Source organism: Garra rufa, chromosome 12 (genome assembly GCF_049309525.1).
Source record: "Garra rufa chromosome 12, GarRuf1.0, whole genome shotgun sequence".
Classification (NCBI taxonomy): Eukaryota; Metazoa; Chordata; class Actinopteri; order Cypriniformes; family Cyprinidae; genus Garra; species Garra rufa.
In genome coordinates, this window is record NC_133372.1 from 18,658,958 (window position 1) to 18,677,654 (window position 18,697).

The 18,697-nt window shown below is 40.9% G+C and overlaps 1 protein-coding gene across 1 annotated transcript; it reads left to right on the forward strand.

The window, feature by feature from the left end:
* The first annotated feature begins 1,511 nt into the window (after positions 1-1,511).
* LOC141347711 (uncharacterized) lies at positions 1,512-4,140 on the forward strand. Its single transcript, XM_073852679.1, has 2 exons — positions 1,512-1,596; positions 2,790-4,140. Exons 1-2 carry the CDS (start codon positions 1,512-1,514, stop codon positions 3,929-3,931), a joined length of 1,227 nt encoding a protein of 408 aa, XP_073708780.1. The 3' UTR covers positions 3,932-4,140.
* The last annotated feature ends 14,557 nt before the right edge of the window (positions 4,141-18,697 follow it).

The window sequence follows — 18,697 nt, forward strand, 5'->3', positions numbered from 1 at the left end:
TTTTTATAAATGTTTCATATCATGTTAAATGCATGTTTGAGGACTCAGATGCCCCAAAATATTTGAAAAGAGGTTGTTTTGGAAGGGGTAGAAAAAAAATGCTGGAATCCTCTTCGGGAGTGAGTTTATCATTATCATTCACATGCTTTACATTTTCAGTCATTCCTTCAATTTGTCTCAGGTTACCTTTCAGCAACATGTGAAGACTAGTTTTCAGTCTACACTCAACTGGCTATAAGACACACTTTGTTCTAACAAGCTAAAATAAAATTTTGCATGTAGGTTTGTGAGAGACAGAAAAGTGGCAACTACACAATCTTTATCTTTAGCTTCTCCCTTGCTGACAAAGAAAGGTCTAAATAAATAAATGTCTTAGTAAATAAGTAAATAAATGTAGACATAATGTAGAAATAAATACGAAATTAAGTAAATATTAAATGAACATGGAAAGAAACACTTGTGGACATAAACATTGTTATAAATACATGAATGAATAAATGAAAGAATGAATGAATGCATTTAGGGGGAAAAAACATAAATAAGTAATTAAAATTATAAATATCACCATTTTTGTAAATAATTGTAAAATAATATTTTTATAAATTAATTCTTTATATATACTTTAATATGTATTTCACCAAGAAAAAGATGACATAACCATTGACATTACTTTTATTGTTCATATGTGTTTCCCTGTAGATATCTATGCACTCTTTGGATTATAGACACAGAAGTGCGTGAACAGGACTTTTATTTTGATCTGGTGGTGTGACGTCATAAGGCTGCTCCGCGCTCCTGCACGTATCCAGTGTTTGGTTTCAGCTGAAGAAAGGTTTGTAGTCTTAACCATTTAGTGTTTTAAATTAATACGCGTTCAGACTATTTTATATGGTTTACAAGCGATTTAAACTTTATAATTATTTTGTGTAACATTGTAATATGTTATCTAATAATGACCGTTATTTTGCGAGTAAAGCGCATCCACAGATCAGTCTGATTTCTCTCTCTGTTAGTGATTCAGATCAGAAACACGAATTACAAACTCCGAGTCAATTGAATCGATTGATTCACAAAATGATTCACTGTTTCGAATCGCCGCTCGCTGAGAGACCTGCTGCTCAAAACAGTGGAAATACAACGAGAACAAACTCAAACATGAGTAATGACAACTTTTACAAACAACTGCAAATGTTTGGTTGTTGTATTGACAACCTTTAAATACAGTAGCTATTTTTAAAGTGTGTAATCGATTAAATTTAATATACTAGTAATCATTAAATGTTAATCAAAATGAAATAGTAAGTTAAAAGGTTTGACTGTTTGTTCAATCAAATCATTTAAGACTCCCTTACTAGTGCACTGACTACTAAACTAGAGCTGATTGAAATGAATTTTTTTTAATTTAATTTTTATTTTTTTTCTGTAATTACTCTCATCTTAAACAGAGCATTTCCAAACAGAAAAATAACTCCTGGTGGAGCAACTGAGATCCACGTGACACTATTATCAAGATGGTGTTTATTAAAGAGGAGAGTGAAGACATGAAGATTGAAGAAACATTCAGAGTCAAAAATGAAGATACTCAGGAACAAACAGGTTGGTTTTTATTCTCAAAGCTGGACTACTCTATGAACTGTCCTCTACATCTTCTCAATTCTTTTGCCTTTGATGGGTGTTTTTCTACTCTGTTTGTCCTCCTGCAGCTTTCTTTTTCGAAAGAATTTCAGCTTCATTTTTTTTCCCTTAAAGTTCTTCTAGTGCTCTGATTTAAAAACAGCATTTGTAGACTTGTGTCTCATTTAATATGTAAATGTTAAGGTGCACCGCTAGGATTGAGTCACATTTTTCATAGGAAATGGTTAAATATATAAAAGTTTTGCATGTGGTCTAACTTGCTCTGATGTAATTATGATGTATGCAAAATAAGGTCTGGTGACTGCCATCACTTTCACTCGACTAGGGCTGCCCCCTTAATAGTTTACTGAATGTTATTTGTCGAGAAGAGGCTTAATCGATTAAAATTTTGTTATTTGGTCAGTCACAGTAAAAATGGTCCATGTCATTATTTAACAGATTGTTAACAGCTGGTCCTTGAGGTCGGCCTAATAACGGTATATCGGGTAGAAAATAAAAACATTTGCCTATCATTTGTCAATCTCACATATGAATTATCATTTTAATATCTTGGGCCAAAGTGGGGCTAAAGGAACAAAAGTGGTGTTAATCCGCGACATCAGCACCGCTGTTTATTTCCCACATTTTCATATCAAGCTATCAACTACCATCGACATATAAAACAATTTTAATGGCAAAAAAAATATTTTCAGACACCAGTAAATTTACATCTGAATTAATGTACGATTGCGACACGATGGGAATTATGGTCAAGAAGACACACAATGCTAAAGGCTGCAAAAAACATGTTATGCTTATGAAAATACCAGAGACTGCTTGATAAAGAACCTTAAATAATAAATCATTAAAATCAAGTATTTATTTGTTTTCAGTTTTGTGTCCTCCATGTGCTTTTGTTTATATTCTGCATTCGCATTTGTCATACATTTCATATACTTTGTTTAACTCATATAACTGTGATTTTTTTTGTTCGTGAGCTCCCTCTGTTGCTAAAAGGGTAACAGTGCAGTGGGACTCAACACCTCTTGCAGTTGCTTAGTGGATATAGACTGTAGTTGTATGTTAGTTGAAACACTTTACATGTTTGAATGTTTTGATGTCTGTTTGTTTTCATTAAACTGCAGTTAACTTTTATTTGTCTTCTTTCACCTTAGATCTGGTGGCACTGAAAGTGGAGAGTGAAGTACTGAATGAAATGGAAGAGAAAGATCATAATTTCATAAATGGAGAAAAATCTTTTAGTTGTTCACAGACTGAAAAGGCTCCCTTAAGAAAAAGGACTCAAAAGACAGGAAGAAGTTATTTAACCTATCAACAGTCTGGAAAGTGTTTCAAACAAACGGAAAGCATTAAAAGACACGTGAGAGTTCACACAGGAGAGAAACCGTATGGCTGTCAACAGTGTGGAAAGCATTTCGGTTATAGAAGAAGTCTTAAAACACATGTCAGGAGTCACGTTGGAGAGAATCCCCTCACATGCCCTGAGTGTGGACAGAGTTTCCATCAAAAACAACACTTTGAAGACCATAGGATAATTCACACTGAGCAACCCTACTCATGCCCTCAGTGCGGAAAGAGCTTTAATCATAAAGTACGCTTTGAAGAACACTTAAGAGTTCACACTGGAGATAAGCCTTTTACCTGCAAACAATGTGGAAGAAGTTTCAACCAAAAAGGAAACCTTTACAGACACATGAGGGTTCACTCTGGAGAGAAGCCCTACACCTGCCAACAGTGTGGAAAAAGTTTTAAACGGAAAGGAAACCTTGACAGTCACATAACAGTTCACTCTGTAAAGAACCTTTTCACCTGCCAACAGTGTGCAGTAAGTTTTACTCAAAACGAAAGCTTTACCAGACACATGAGAATTCACAATGGAGATCAGTCTTACACGTGTGATCAGTGTGGAAAGAGTTTTGATGAACATGGAAACCTTGAAGTTCATATGAGGTCTCATAGAGAAAAACCCTACACATGCTCTGAGTGTGGAAAGAGTTTTAGTCAAAAACAACAATTTAAAGTCCATATGAGAATTCACTCTGGAGAGCAACCCTACACATGCCCTCAGTGCGGAAAGAGGTTTAATCATAAACAAACCCGTGAAAACCACATGAGAATTCACACAGGAGAGAAGCCTTTCACCTGCCAGCAATGTGGAAGAAGTTTCAACCAAAAAGGACACCTTAACAGCCACATGGGAGTTCACTCTGGAGAGAAACCGTTTATATGTGGTCACTGCGGAAAGAGTTTCAGAAATAAAGCAACACTTAAATACCACATGAGGTTTCACACATGAGAGAACTGTATGTTATCAGTGTGACAGGCGTGTAATAACACCATAGAGAGGTCTTTGCTGTAACGTCACTCGAACAAGACAATCTTGAGGTTTACAGAAGCACCCCTGATAAGTTTCAAAATATCTGAGCAGTGAATTTGGGCTTCGTTTACACCTGGGTTTAAAATGTGTTTTGGTTGACTGGATCACAAGTAGACTGTATCTGTACATTTTGTCAAGGGGAGGTTAAATGCATGGGATCTTTCAGATCTTCCGACCAAATAACATAAAAAAGAGTAAGTCTAGAGAAAACGACCAAAGAGGTAAAATAAATAACGAAAAAGACTTAGTAAGTAGTGCTGGTAATAGTGAAAGGGAATCAATAAATTGAGAATGGGAGGAATTAAAAACTGTAGTGCAATTTACAGAGTTGCATTAATAAATGAGTTGAAACAAGCAGATGAGATAAAGTGTAAAAAAGTTCTTGAAGATGGGGAATTGATGGTAATATGTAATAGTAAAGAGCAGAGGAATAGTGATAAAATTAAAATGGTATATGAGCAATGATTCGAAGTTGCAATCAAATAGAAAATAAATTATGGAGGTGTGGAGTAATAACTGGGGTCCCATTAAGTGTGAACATGGGAAATGTAATAGGAGATGAATACTTACAGATGACTAGAGAGTTTTGTTTTCTCACCTGAGCTCTTTCTTCCTGTCAGTTTGTCTGTCATGTTTGTCTTAAGCCCAAGCCATGCCATCTCTGTTGCTGTAGGTACATTTGATTTCATAATGGAGTCTTCAATGGTGAGCAACATGAGTCATTTTTCATCAGTACGGTTCAGTAAAATATCACCACACCTGAGCGACTCATTCTCAGTGACGGGAGCATTGTGAACCTGCACCAGAGCTACTGAAGGACTGAATTACCTCTGCTACTGTAATTTATTTCAGGACTGCCATGATGTATTTGTATTTCAAGAACTTTTCTAGCAATACGAAGAGAATAAACTGGTTTCATATGTGAAGCTGGTAATGCCGTTTTTGAATTAGTTTATTCATTATCTGCTGACATCTTGATAGATTTAACAGTCTTATATTTGCAGTTTATTTAAGTGTTACTCAACTCTAAGTAGGGCAGATTATAAAAATAGATAATAATAATCCTCTTGAACAACTGTATTGATAGATGTCATAAGATAATGGTAAATGAGAAAACATGACTGAACTTTCCTTAGTTTACATCTTTACTTTTTTTCTGATGCTGACTCACTGCTGACGTGATTGTGCTGTACTGCTGCTGTTGTGGAGGTAGGTGACGATGTCACAGTCAGGTGAGGCAGCCACTTTGAAGATCGTAGATGATGATGGTAAAAATTAGGGATGTCCCGATCAGGTTTTTTTGCCCTTGAGTCCGAGTCATTTGATTTTGAGTGTCTGCCGATATCGAGTCCAGATCCGAAACTTCTATAATACATAAAAAAAGAAAATAGAAGAGCGAAGACACAGACCCAGGATGTTCCTTTTTTTGTAATTCACCTTATTTTAACATTCAACAACTCTGTTAACAAACAGAGCACTTCTGTGAGGTAGCTTGAACAATCAAGTAATAAATTACATAAATTCTTCACTTCTGGACTTTAGTACAACAGTAAATATAAAAAAAAGTATAAAAAAAACAAATAGCACCTCAACTTAAAATATATTCGGCAGGCATGTAAACAAATGAAAAAATAAAAGTGCCACAGTGTTTGCTGTGTTTCTGTCTGGAGTCAAGAGGTCTAATTCTGTGCCACCGCATAACTATAGATTATTTTTTGTTAAAAAAAAATAATGAGAATATATATACCAGAAGTTGCGTTAGACTGTTACATTGGCCATGTTACAATATGTTATACATGGTCAGCAGGGTGTGACAGACCATGTATGGTTAAATTGTAATTTGAGTGTGTGACATCACTGAGATGCGCGAGCACGTGAAGTAAAGAAAAGAGCACAGTAAACCTGTTTCTGAGATTCCTTGTTTTTTGATGGATAGTTGTTTATTGGAGTGAACTAAGCTTAAAACATGGTGGCAGCGGTAAATTATCAATAAGAAAACTGAAAGACTGAGCTACAGTGCTACGGAGAAAGCAATTAGAGATGAGTACCGATCATGGAGGGTGCTTTCGGATTGAAGCCTCCAGGGTCCTGGAATGCAACGAACATACCAAAAGCTTGGAAAGCATGGGAAGAGGAGTTTTCCCTGTACATTGATTTATCGCTTACAGATGCGGATGACAAGACGAAGGTAAAAGTTTTCCAATATCTAATCGGAGAAACCGGGAGAGAACTGAGTAAGACGCTAGGCGCTGCCCGTCCGGCTGACGGAGAACTGACGTTGGAATGGCTGTTAACCGCGTTCAGAAACCACTGCAATCCGACACCGAACGAAACAGTGGAAAGGTACAAATTTTTCTCCAGAAATCAGAACTCGGGCGAAATGATTGACAAGTACATTACTGATTTGAAAGTGCTGGCAGACACGTGCAATTTTGGATCGGCTAAAGATTCTCTGATTAGAGATCGAATTGTATGCGGCATACTGAACTCACAAGTGAGAGAACGTCTATTAAGAGAGTCAGACCTGACACTTGAGAAATGCGTAAGGATTTGTAGAGCATCAGAACTCTCAAAAGAGAATGTGATGACCATTGAGGGACAGAAAGCTGAAGAAGTGCACACAGTACGGAGAATTAAACAAGGTCAGACTGCCAAACAAACTTCTTCATCTAAGTGTAAATTCTGTGGAAAACAGCATGAGTGGAAAAAACTGAGTTGCCCAGCTTATGGAAAGCAATGCAGAAAATGTGGCAAGCTGAACCATTTTGCTGCTACATGCAAAACAAAAGAGACTAATAGAAAAGGAATACACAGTGTAGCAGAAATAGAAGAGGAACCGTTTCAGGAAATTCTAAGCCTTAGTTCACAAATGAGGGAGGACAAACAGGAAAAACAACTGTTTGCAACCATGTTGATAGGAGAAAGACCAGTAAAATTTCAACTAGACTGCGGAGCCAGTTGTAACGTAATCCCCATTCAGCAGTTAAACCCTGACACAGTGATGGAAAAGACTGAACAGATTCTGGTCATGTATAATAAGAGCACCCTGAAACCAGTAGGGAAATGCAGAATAAAAATAAGAAACCCAAGAAACAGAAAACTGTACAGGCTGGAATTTATTGTAGTGGAGGAAACCTCTTCAGTGCCCCTGCTGGGAAACAAGGCCGTGCAAGCAATGGATCTGGTAAGAATACAGCATGAAAATATTATGGCAATTGATTATATTGTTACCACAGAAAGACGCAGAGAAACGGAACCATGGGACAAGAGCGACATGCATAGGGAGTATGCTGATGTATTTGAAGGAGATGGATGCCTGGAAGGAGAATATAACCTAGAGGTGGATCCAGCAGTGAAATCGGTGAGGCTTCCAAAGCGAAGAGTTCCTGTGGCACTAATGAAACATCTAAAAGATGAGCTGGGAAGCCTTGTAGAGAGAGGCATTATAGCTCAGGTGGAAAAGAGCACGGATTGGATTAGCAGCATGGTGGTGGTGAAGAAACCATCTGGAAAACTCAGAATTTGTATCGACCCAAGACCACTAAACAAAGCTCTGAGACGTCAACATTTTCCCTTGCCCACCATTGATGATGTTCTCCCCGATCTGACCAAAGCGAGAGTCTTTACTGTGTGTGACGTGAAGGACGGGTTCTGGCACATAAGGCTTTCAGAAGAGTCCAGCTACCTCACTACCTTCGCAACACCATGTGGCAGGTATAGATGGATTAAAATGCCCATGGGAATCAGCCCGGCTCCAGAAGTGTTTCAGCACAGGTTGACTCAGGCATTGGAGGGGCTTCCAGGAATTCGGATAATAGCGGATGACATCCTTGTCTGTGGGGAAGGCGACAACGATGAGGCAGCAGAGAAAGATCATGACACAAAACTAAGACAACTCCTGGACCGTTGTAGAGACAGAAACATCAAACTAAATTTCAACAAACTCAAGCTAAGACAGAAAGAGGTGTCATACATTGGACACAGACTGACTTCCGAAGGACTAAAGATTGACCCAGAGAAGGTGAGAGCCATATTGGAGATGCCCAGGCCATCAGATGTGAAGGGACTCCAGAGATTATTAGGTATGGTGAACTATTTGTCCAAATTTTGCGCACACTTATCAGACAGTTGTGACACATTGAGACAACTGACACACAAAGACGTGATTTGGGAGTGGACTGATGTACAGGAAGACGCATTCAACAAACTGAAACAAATGATTGCCTCAGCACCTGTTTTGAAGTACTACAATCCAGAAGAGGACCTGGTTCTTCAATGTGATTCCTCTGAGACAGGACTGGGCGCAGCACTTTTGCAGGCAGGGCAACCAGTCGCTTATAGCAGCAGAGCCCTTACATCCACAGAAAAAGGATATGCACAAATAGAAAAAGAATGCCTGGCAATTCTTTTTGGAATGGAGAAATTTCACCAGTACACCTATGGCAGGAAAGTAGAAGTGCATTCAGACCACAAACCCCTAGAAACCATCGTAAGAAAGCCATTTCTTAATGCACCCAAGAGATTACAGAGAATGCTTTTGAGACTACAACGATATGACATTAATGTTGTCTATGTGCCAGGTCGACTGATGCACTTAGCAGATACTCTCAGCAGAGCATACCTACCAGAGTGTGCTGCAGAAGGATCAGTAGAGACCGAAATTGAGACAATCAACATGTTGCAGTACCTACCGATATCAGAAGGGATTCTACAAAAGATACAGAGAGAAACTGCTAAGGATGAGACATTTCAGATGTTGCAGCAAGTGATTGCTCAGGGATGGCCAGAGGAGAAAACTCAGCTGAAAGAAGAGGTAAGACAATTCTTTTCTATAAGAGAAGAGCTCAGTGAGCAAGATGGAGTGATTTTTAGAGGAGAGAGAGCTCTAATACCAGCAAAGCTGAGGACAGAGATCATGGAGAGAATTCATGCGTCACATCTAGGCATAGAAAGCTGCTTACGAAGAGCAAGAGACTGTGTATACTGGCATGGGATGAGTGCTGCAATTAAAGAATACATAGGGAAGTGTGCTGTTTGCAGAACTGTGGATGTGCGACAGCAGAAAGAGACAATGTGCGCACATGACATTCCGATAAGGCCTTGGGCAAAAGTCGGGACAGATTTATTCTCATTCAACAACAGAGCATATCTCATCACAGTTGACTATTTCTCCAACTTCTGGGAAATTGATTATCTCCCGGATACCAGCTCAAGCACAGTGATACACAAGCTAAAGGCCCATTTTGCACGACACGGGATTCCAGACACAGTAATCTCTGATAACGGGCCACAGTATAGCTCTCAGGAATTCAAACAGTTCAGCATAGCTTGGGAATTCAGGCATGTGACGTCATCTCCAGCATATCCGCAAAGCAACGGCAAAGCCGAATCTGCAGTTAAGACGGCCAAACAGCTCATGGAAAAAGCTAAGAGAGTAAAAGCTGATCCATATCTGGCTATACTAGAGCACAGGAACACTCCGTCTCAGGGATTCAATGCCAGTCCTGCCCAAAGACTCATGAGCAGAAGAACTAAATCATTACTGCCGACACGGGACAGCCTCCTGCAGCCAGGTGTTGTAAACACAGAGCATGCTGTAGAAGTCAACCAACGCAAACAAGCCTACTACTACAACAGAGGAGCGAAAGATCTTAGACCTCTGCAGGAGGGAGAACAAGTAAGAGTTCAACTGGACACGAAACGTAAAGCACACTGGACACCGGCAAAGGTGGAAAGAATGACCAATAACCGATCATACACTGTCAAGCTGGAAAATGGAACTGTTGTACGGAGAAATCGTAAACATCTCAGGACTGTGCCTGGAGGACCACAGAGAGCAGACACACGGAACACAACGGTCAAGCTTGATCAGACTAATCATCCAGATGAGGGACATTCAAAGACAGTACCAGAGTCACACATAACACACACACACCATTCAGACACCAACAACAGCGTTGTGATAACTAGAAGTGGCAGAATAGTTAAGAGACCCACACACTTGAGAGATTTTATTTAAATATGTTTAATTGTTCTTAAGACACTGAAGTGCAATTTTGAGTATGCTGTGTTATGTTGTTGTGCACACGTTATGTTATGTTGTTTCTTACATACAGTGCACATAATAGTGTAAAAAAAAAAAAAAAAAAAAAAAGGAAAGATGTTACGATATGTTATACATGGTCAGCAGGGTGTGACAGACCATGTATGGTTAAATTGTAATTTGAGTGTGTGACATCACTGAGATGCGCGAGCACGTGAAGTAAAGAAAAGAGCACAGTAAACCTGTTTCTGAGATTCCTTGTTTTTTGATGGATAGTTGTTTATTGGAGTGAACTAAGCTTAAAACAGGCCATAATTTTCACAGACAGGGTCGTAAAACTTCCGTCATAATTCATTATTACGTCATTTTAATTTTCATATTTAAATCATAAAACATTTAATTGCATTTATTTTTTTCTCGTTTTAATTTTTAATATGTTGAAGAGAACAGATGAGACTGCTTAAGTTTTCTTCAACACCACACCCCACAGTGACATAAATTTTAATATATTTTCATTGTTGTAGCTTCTTAGTACTACTGCGCCTGTGCGTAATGAAACGCATAGTTAAAGGCAAAAGATTTGTAACAATTGCCCTTAAGTTCTGGAGCAAGTGCTCTGTTGCCACCAACTGGACAGGGGTGGGAATTACAGCTAATAATTACACTAGATCACCCTCTGTGTAATCTGTCAAAGTGACAAACGGCCTTCAGATTTTTCCTTCATTGCAACAAAAATTCCGTCAATGACGGACAGTTTTCGGTTAAGGCGACCTATGATGTATACATATATATCCGAGTCCTGATCGGGGGGTAATGTCCGATTCCGATTGAGTCTGAAACCACGTGATCGGAGCGGGACATCCCTAGTACAAATTCAGCTAGATTGACAGGTGATGTAGCAGTTGGATAAGTTTTTTGTGATGCAGTTGCTGCTGTTGATCTTCCGGCCACAATCTTGTGTTGGATGCTCTGTATACAACCTCAAGTGGTCAATACTGATTTTTGGCAAAATGGTCCTTCTCTCATCTATTAGATCAGTATTCTTGCCTTCAATGTTTTTAATTGTGTATGGACCTAGAAAATTTGGATTTAGTTTTCCACCTTTTCTCTCCTGACTCCGAACATATTTTGTCACCCACAGTCAATTTCACTTTCTTTGCTTTCTGTTCTTTTCTTGTCATTCGTGTTTGAACCTAAGCAGTGTGGGTAAGAGCAGACTAAGAACGGAGATGTTATGTTGTGACAACATTAGGGGATTACCTGGGAGCCACGATCATCTCTGATTAAAGGCAGTTCATCATTGAATTGAGTGATGTGATCATCAGCTCAGCTCAGCTCAAATAGTTTACGATATCGCTGGAAATAAAGTGTCCCCAACTAAACAAGCCAGAGGCAACACGGGTGACCGAAATGAAGGGAAAAAATCCTTGGGAGAAAGGGGGGCATGTTCTCCTCAGGCCAGACGGACCAGCAGACTAATTTGATGCTGCAACAAAGTCGGATTGTGCAGAGGAACTTGAAATGAACACTGGTATGCAGTTCTCTCTATTGGTTGCCATCCCCTGGTCCAAATTAAAGGGTGTCTTAATGTTTAAAAACAATAGCAGATAAGATGGTCAGATGGTAATAATATAATTGTCACGGTGAGATAGAGGAGATCTTGGTCCAAGTGCAGGGAAGGTAAGATATATTTAATAAACACAAAATAAACAAAACCAAAAGGCCAACACAGCAAAACAAAACACAATCAAGGCAAGAATATAAATTACGGGATACAATGAACACAAACCACACAGAAGACAATGTTACCACACCAAGTGTTGGGAGAGGGAAGATATATAAAGTCCAGTGATGATCAGAAACAGCTGTGGAGGAAACGAGTAACAGGTGTGTCCAATTCAGGGAAGTGAGGTGTGTGAGGAAAGACAGCGACATGGTGTGGCGGAGGGAAAGGCTGCAGCCCAGAGTCATGACAGTACCCCCTCTCAACGGAACGGATACCAGACGTTCCATAATGTCTGGCGGGAGGTGGAACGGGGGACAGGCGAAAACAGGGGGAGGGATGGTGGGCCAGGCCCGTGTAATGGAGAAACGTCAGCGGGCAAAGCCGCCATCAGAGGATCGTGAGCTGGCATCGCCGCCAGAGGAACGCGAGCTGGCTTCGCCGCTGCATCGGCAACAGAGAGAGCGAACGTCGTCACCTCGGGCATAGAGTGAGCGGTAACTGCCACATCAGGGACGGAGACAGCGGTCACCGCCGTGTCAGGAACAGAGAGCGCAGTCACCGCCACGTCCGGAACGAAGATAGCGGTCGCTGCCGCATCAGGAACGGAGATAGCTGTCGCTGCCGCATCAGGAACGGAGATAGCGGTTGATAGCGGTGAGGAGTTGATAACAGTAAAACACAGCACTCGTCACTATTTACCCAGCCGTAAATATAGGAGGGGCAAGACAAATACAGACCAACCATCCTACCACTGTAACAAATTGCTGTAAAAATTACAGCAATATTTTACAGCAGCAGGCTGTTTTTCTAATAATACAGAAAATTGCTGTAAACTGCAAAGCATTCTGGGGTCGCACGGCGGTGTGATTAAAATGTACAGTATATTGCTGTAAATTTCAAATCTGCAGAGGCGGGATCTTCAAATCAACGGTTGAGATTCAAGGAGCACCACCAGTGGACAACTGTGGTAAGTGTCTTATTTCAGTTTTTAATAAATATATGTTTTGAATAAATATATCCTTCGTAAATATGTTTTCATTTTTCATGCTAGTAACTGTGGTAGGTAATGTATGAAGGTGTATATATTCGCGGTTCATGTCGATAACTATGGATTGTCTCACCCTCTGTCAGCGGGCGCGAAGGACTCTTAAGCAGATTTTGAGTAGCAGGTCGACATGCAATAAAAGCTATCTTTTCTATGTTATTCTGAGTTTTTGTCCTAACTAGCCGCAATGGCGACACGCAAAATTTCTATTTAGAAACGGTGTCTATTTCTGCGTCGTCGTGTCTGTAACAACAACATACAAACTATGACAATCACAATCTCAGGTAAGGTAATGTTACTGATTATGTACTTTAGTCAGTGTTAAAAGTATCTAATGTGAGTTTGGATATCATATTGCGTGACATTTAACGTTATAGGCATACTGAAAGCAACAACAGATATTTTACCTCAGATGTTGTAATGATAAATAAATGTAAGTCAACAGAACCGTGAACTCAATGGTATGTACTTTGTTAAAAAAGGCTTTATACTTATGTATTTAGACTATAAACTTGAACATTTAGTTAGGAGTGCAGTGCGGTTCTCGCTTCTAAATGGCTGTGATATTCGAGTCTGGCGTGGCAGGGACAGCCAAATTGCTTGACGCTGGAATCTGAAACGCTGAGTTTCTATGTTAAGAATTACATGGTTCAGTGACAACATTTGGTATTGACGTGAACTCCGTGTTGATTAGCACACTTTATCAAATTTGCATTGGCAATTATCTTTTAACAGCACAGAAATGAAAACGCGTTTCTGAAGCCTCGAGATCAGCCCGCTCAAGGAGGATGTGTGTCATGTAAACTCGGAATGGTGACGTTAAGCAATATGCCTTTGAGGATGTTTGCTAATGGTAAGGTGAATACAGTTTAATATAAAGTTGCATAGTAAATGTATTACCAAAGCACGGTCAAATATATTTTTGTGATTGCGATTAAATATGTCATTTACAGATATTTGTGTTTAACGTAAATTGTCAGGCAAATTGTGTGTATTTTTGAACAGGGTGCACAAGGCATCTTATCAGTGCGGTGGCGCTTAAACAAATGAACTGATCATGCGCGACGCTGACCAATGAACAAACGAGCCTACTTTTTTGTAGTTGTAGAATATTTTTCCTGAGCAGTACTTTTATTTAATTTTTTTAGATTCATTGTGCTTTTGAGTCCAGCCTTGTCTCAGTTGTCGGCCTGTGTTAGTGCAGTTGAGTTTGGAAGTTGAATGACGTGCAAGGAATTCTAATCAGCAATAACGGTATCTTGATTTACTTTTATTAAGGTGGCTGTTGCATTTGTTGGCTGTAGAGTAAGTTAGTGGCTTTCTTGAGTAATTTAGTCTAGCGTTTTAGCGTGGGATTTCATTTTTTTTATTTTTTTTTTTATTTAGGCAGTAGTGGTAAATTATACCTGGTACATTGCCAATTAATTTGCAAAACATATTTTGGTTGTCTTGGATGTATGTGAGAATTCAACTGTTTGAAATACATTCAAAGTCCCACACACTTTTTTAAGCACTTTTTCTCGCTCTTACAGTGGTGTTTTTCTTCTATCCATTGTATGTCTGCCTCCAGACAGCATTCTTTTCTGTGTGGGGGAATTACGATAGTTGGAAACCAAAAATAAGGTTCAAGATGATCTGTCAGTTTTGTTCACATACATTTGATACGGTTTTGGCTTATGTAAGGCATATGAAATTACACAGAAATTTGCCAAATGCGATATTTAAATGTGGAATAACTAACTGCAGTTTGGTGTTCAAAAGCTTTAATGCCTTTAAGTCACACTCATACCGGTATCATAATGAGGGACACCCTGCATCTGTGGCACTACTCTGCAGTACATGAAAACTCACACTAGAGAGAAAGCTTTCACCTGTCAACAATGTGGAAAGAGATTCACTGAAAGAAAAACACTTCAAACACACATGAAGATTCACACTGGAGAAAAACCTGTTCAGTTTTGACAGACATTGAGTAGCTCGCTAACTTGTACAATCACAACGGAGTTGTCACGGTTAACAAAGGATGAGGTCTGGGTCCAAATGCAGGTTGAGTGATTTAATGAATTAACAACAAAATAAACAAACAAAGAGGCCAAACGGTACAAACTAAGAATTAAAACACAAAATAAACAAGATCTAGAACATAAACTTAAGTCAGGGAATTCAGGAACAGAAAAACCAACATGACACGAGACAATGCAGACATGAAGCAGGAGAGAAAGGTGAGAGTATTTAAAGACCGGATAATAGTGAACAGATGTGAGTGAATCAGTGTTAACGACAAGGACAGGTGAATGCTATCAGAAGTGCAGTGCAGGAAAGGGAAAACAGCGACCTCAGGTGGCTGAGGGAAGCCCCACAGCCCAGATCATGACAGTACCCCCTCTCAAGGGAACGGCTTCCAGACGTTCCCAAAACAAAAAAAAATCTGGAGGGAGGAAGAACGGTGGAAGGTGCATCAGGGGGAGGGATGGCGGGCCAGGCCCGTGCAGCGGAGGAACGTGAGTGGACACTGCCGCCAGAGGAACAAGAGCTGGCCTGGCCGCCAGTGGAACGTCCGCGGGCCCCGCAGCCAGAGGAATGCGAGTTGGCCCTGCAGCCAGGGGAACAGGAACAGAGAGCGCGGTCACCGGCGCGTCAGGAACAGAGAGAACGGTCAACACCGCGTCAGGAACAGAGAGAGCGGTCACCGCCGCGTCAGGAATAGAGAGCGCGGTCACCGCCGCATCAGGAACAGAGAGAGCGGTCACCGCCGCGTCAGGAACAGAGAGCGCGGTCACCGCCGCGTCAGGAACAGAGAGAGCGGTCACCGCCGCGTCAGGAACAGAGAGCGCGGTCACCGCCGCGTCAGGAATAGAGAGCGCGGTCACCGCCGCGTCAGGAACAGAGAGAACGGTCACCGCCGCGTCAGGAACAGAGAGAGCGGTCACCGCCGCGTCAGGAACAGAGAGCGCGGTCACCGCCGCGTCAGGAATAGAGAGCGCGGTCACCGCCGCATCAGGAACAGAGAGAGCGGTCACCGCCGCGTCAGGAACAGAGAGAGCGGTCACCGCCGCGTCAGGAACAGAGAGCGCGGTCACCGCCGCGTCAGGAACAGAGAGAGCGGTCACCGCCGCGTCAGGAACAGAGAGAACGGTCAACGCCGCGTCAGGAACAGAGAGAGCGGTCAACGCCGCGTCAGGAACAGAGAGAGCGGTCACCGCCGCGTCAGGAACAGAGAGAGCGGTCACCGCCGCGTCAGGAACAGAGAGAGCGGTCACCGCCGCGTCAGGAACAGAGAGAGCGGTCACCGCCGCGTCAGGAACAGAGAGAGCGGTCACCGGCGCGTCAGGAACAGAGAGAGCGGTCACCGCTGCGTCAGGAACAGAGAGAACGGTCACCGCCGCGTCAGGAACAGAGAGAGCGGTCACCGCCGCGTCAGGAACAGAGAGAACGGTCACCGCCGCGTCAGGAACAGAGAGAGCGGTCACCGCCGCGTCAGGAACAGAGAGAGCGGTCACCGCCGCGTCAGGAACAGAGAGAGCGGTCACCGCCGCGTCAGGAACAGAGAGAACGGTCACCGCCGCGTCAGGAACAGAGAGAGCGGTCACCGCCGCGTCAGGAACAGAGAGAACGGTCACCGCGTTTCCATTTCCACTTCCATTTGTGGTACTAAATCTGTGACCGCAGTGTGAATGTCACAGTTCTGTCTGTTTTGATCATTGGTTTCTCCTGTTGATCTATGTGATTTTGTTTAGCCCTTGTTTCTGTGATTCTCTGCACCTGTCTGTAATTATCAGTTCACCCTTTATAAGTCAGTCTCTGTTTTCAGGTAAATCGTCGGTCTTTAACGTTGAATGTTCATGTGTGGAAGTTCTCTGTGTTCTTGCCTTGTTCCTGTCAGAAGATTCTATTAAATATTTTGTTCTCATTATACTTCGTATCTCGTCTCGTCCATCCAGCACGTAAAATAGAAAAGTGAACCGTCACCTAAAAGATTTGACATACTACTCAATGTTATCAGTTGTTAAAGGTAGTCAATGGAAATGTGATGTGTCAGAGCTCACAAGTATTACAGTTACAACTCTATATACAAGCAAAACATGAAGGCTCGTATCATTTTCATAACTCTGTCTTTTGTCACATCCTTGACTTTTATTTTTCATATTGCCTGTGCATAATTTAGCTGGCCTCCACAGCACATCAGATTATTATTAAATACATAATTGCTTAATTTATGCCCTCCATTCTTCCTCCGTATGATACAGCACTGCAGAAGTGTTGCCAAATCCAATGTATCTTTGCAGAATTTGGCAACTTTTTCCACTGGAGCCACTGGTTCAACTTCAAACTCAAACATGGGGCAGCCGTGGCCTAATGGTTAGAGAGTCGGACTTGAAACCCAAAGGTTGCAGGTTCGAGTCTCAGGTCCGGCAGGGATTGTAAGTGGGGGGAGTGAATGTACAGCACTCTCTCCACCCTCAATACCAAGACTGAGGTGAGTCCCTTGAGCAAGGCACCGATCCACTGATCCACAGCAAAGGCTGCCCACTGCTCCGGGTGTGTGTTCATGGTGTGTGTGTGTGTGTGTTCACTACTGTGTGTGCACTTGGATGGGTTAAATGCAGAGCACAAATTCCTTGTACGGGTCACCATACTTGGCCTCACTTCACAAAAAAAAAAAAAAAAAAAAACGTGCGATGGAATAAGCCAGGATGTGCCAATTAAACTAGGTCAACCCACATCTTATCTTGTCTTCCGTAATTCTACTTTTGTGCAATAAACCTCTGGAAGCCTCATCAATCCTGTTCCTCAGCTCCTCACAGTGCGATTAGAGAATTGAGGTGTCCTTTAAGATGGCCCAGTTCAATCAGAGTTCAATCAAGAGGAAATGGGGAAGCATAAATTTGAGTATTGTGAGAGCATATTTTCCATCAGTCCAGGTGGGAACTCAAGGGGGCACTGGACCTCTGCTGTCCACTTTTTGGCCTTGGAACATTTGCCCAGTAAAGGAAGAGGGACATATCCAAGAGCTTTAAGCTTTTACATCTAAAATATAAAAATGTCAAACAATTCAGATTTTATGGATCATAATAATTGGTTCATAATAATTATAATAAAGAAACAGTAAAAAAAGAAAAAAAAAGTTTAAGGGTTTATATATAAATGTATATGTGGTGGGGAGGTATGAAATGATCAGACTTAGTAATTGTGCAGTGCAATAAAGAATTTATACTTTAAAACCAAGAATTAAACAAATCACCTACAGTCAGGCACATGATTAAAGTGTTGCCTAGAAGAACAAATCAGAAATATTACTGTAACATTAAAAAACAATATAATATAACATTAAAAAACAATTAAAAACTTGTTGAATTGTACACGATATTAGGTTGAAATTTATTATTACAGAAATATAATAAGGTTAATGTTAAATCTATTATCTACTTAGTGCATCCATTGAAGGAAAGTTAAGATTCAATTACAGAAAAGTAAAAAATTAGAAAACAGTACAAATAAATAAAACCACAACAAACCAGTCACTAATCTCATCATCCGGTCAATTCCCCAGGACTGGAATTGACAGCAAAATATAGAAATTATTGACTTAAAAGCATTTTTTGGCTGGTGAAAATACTTAAAAGAACCTTATGTAAAAAATGTATGTCAGTTAATCATAAAATGGCCCTGACATGTCACTAGACATTAAGAAATCATGTTCATTACAAATACTTATATCACTGACAACAGTGGTCCGGCCAGGATATTGTCATTTAAAAGTGAGAGTTGCAGTCCTCAACTGATGTTATTGTTGTCATTTTGTGTTTTGGTCTGAGGCTCCACCCTCCAGCTATCGACCAATCACGAAGTCAGTAGAGTTTTGTGATCCGG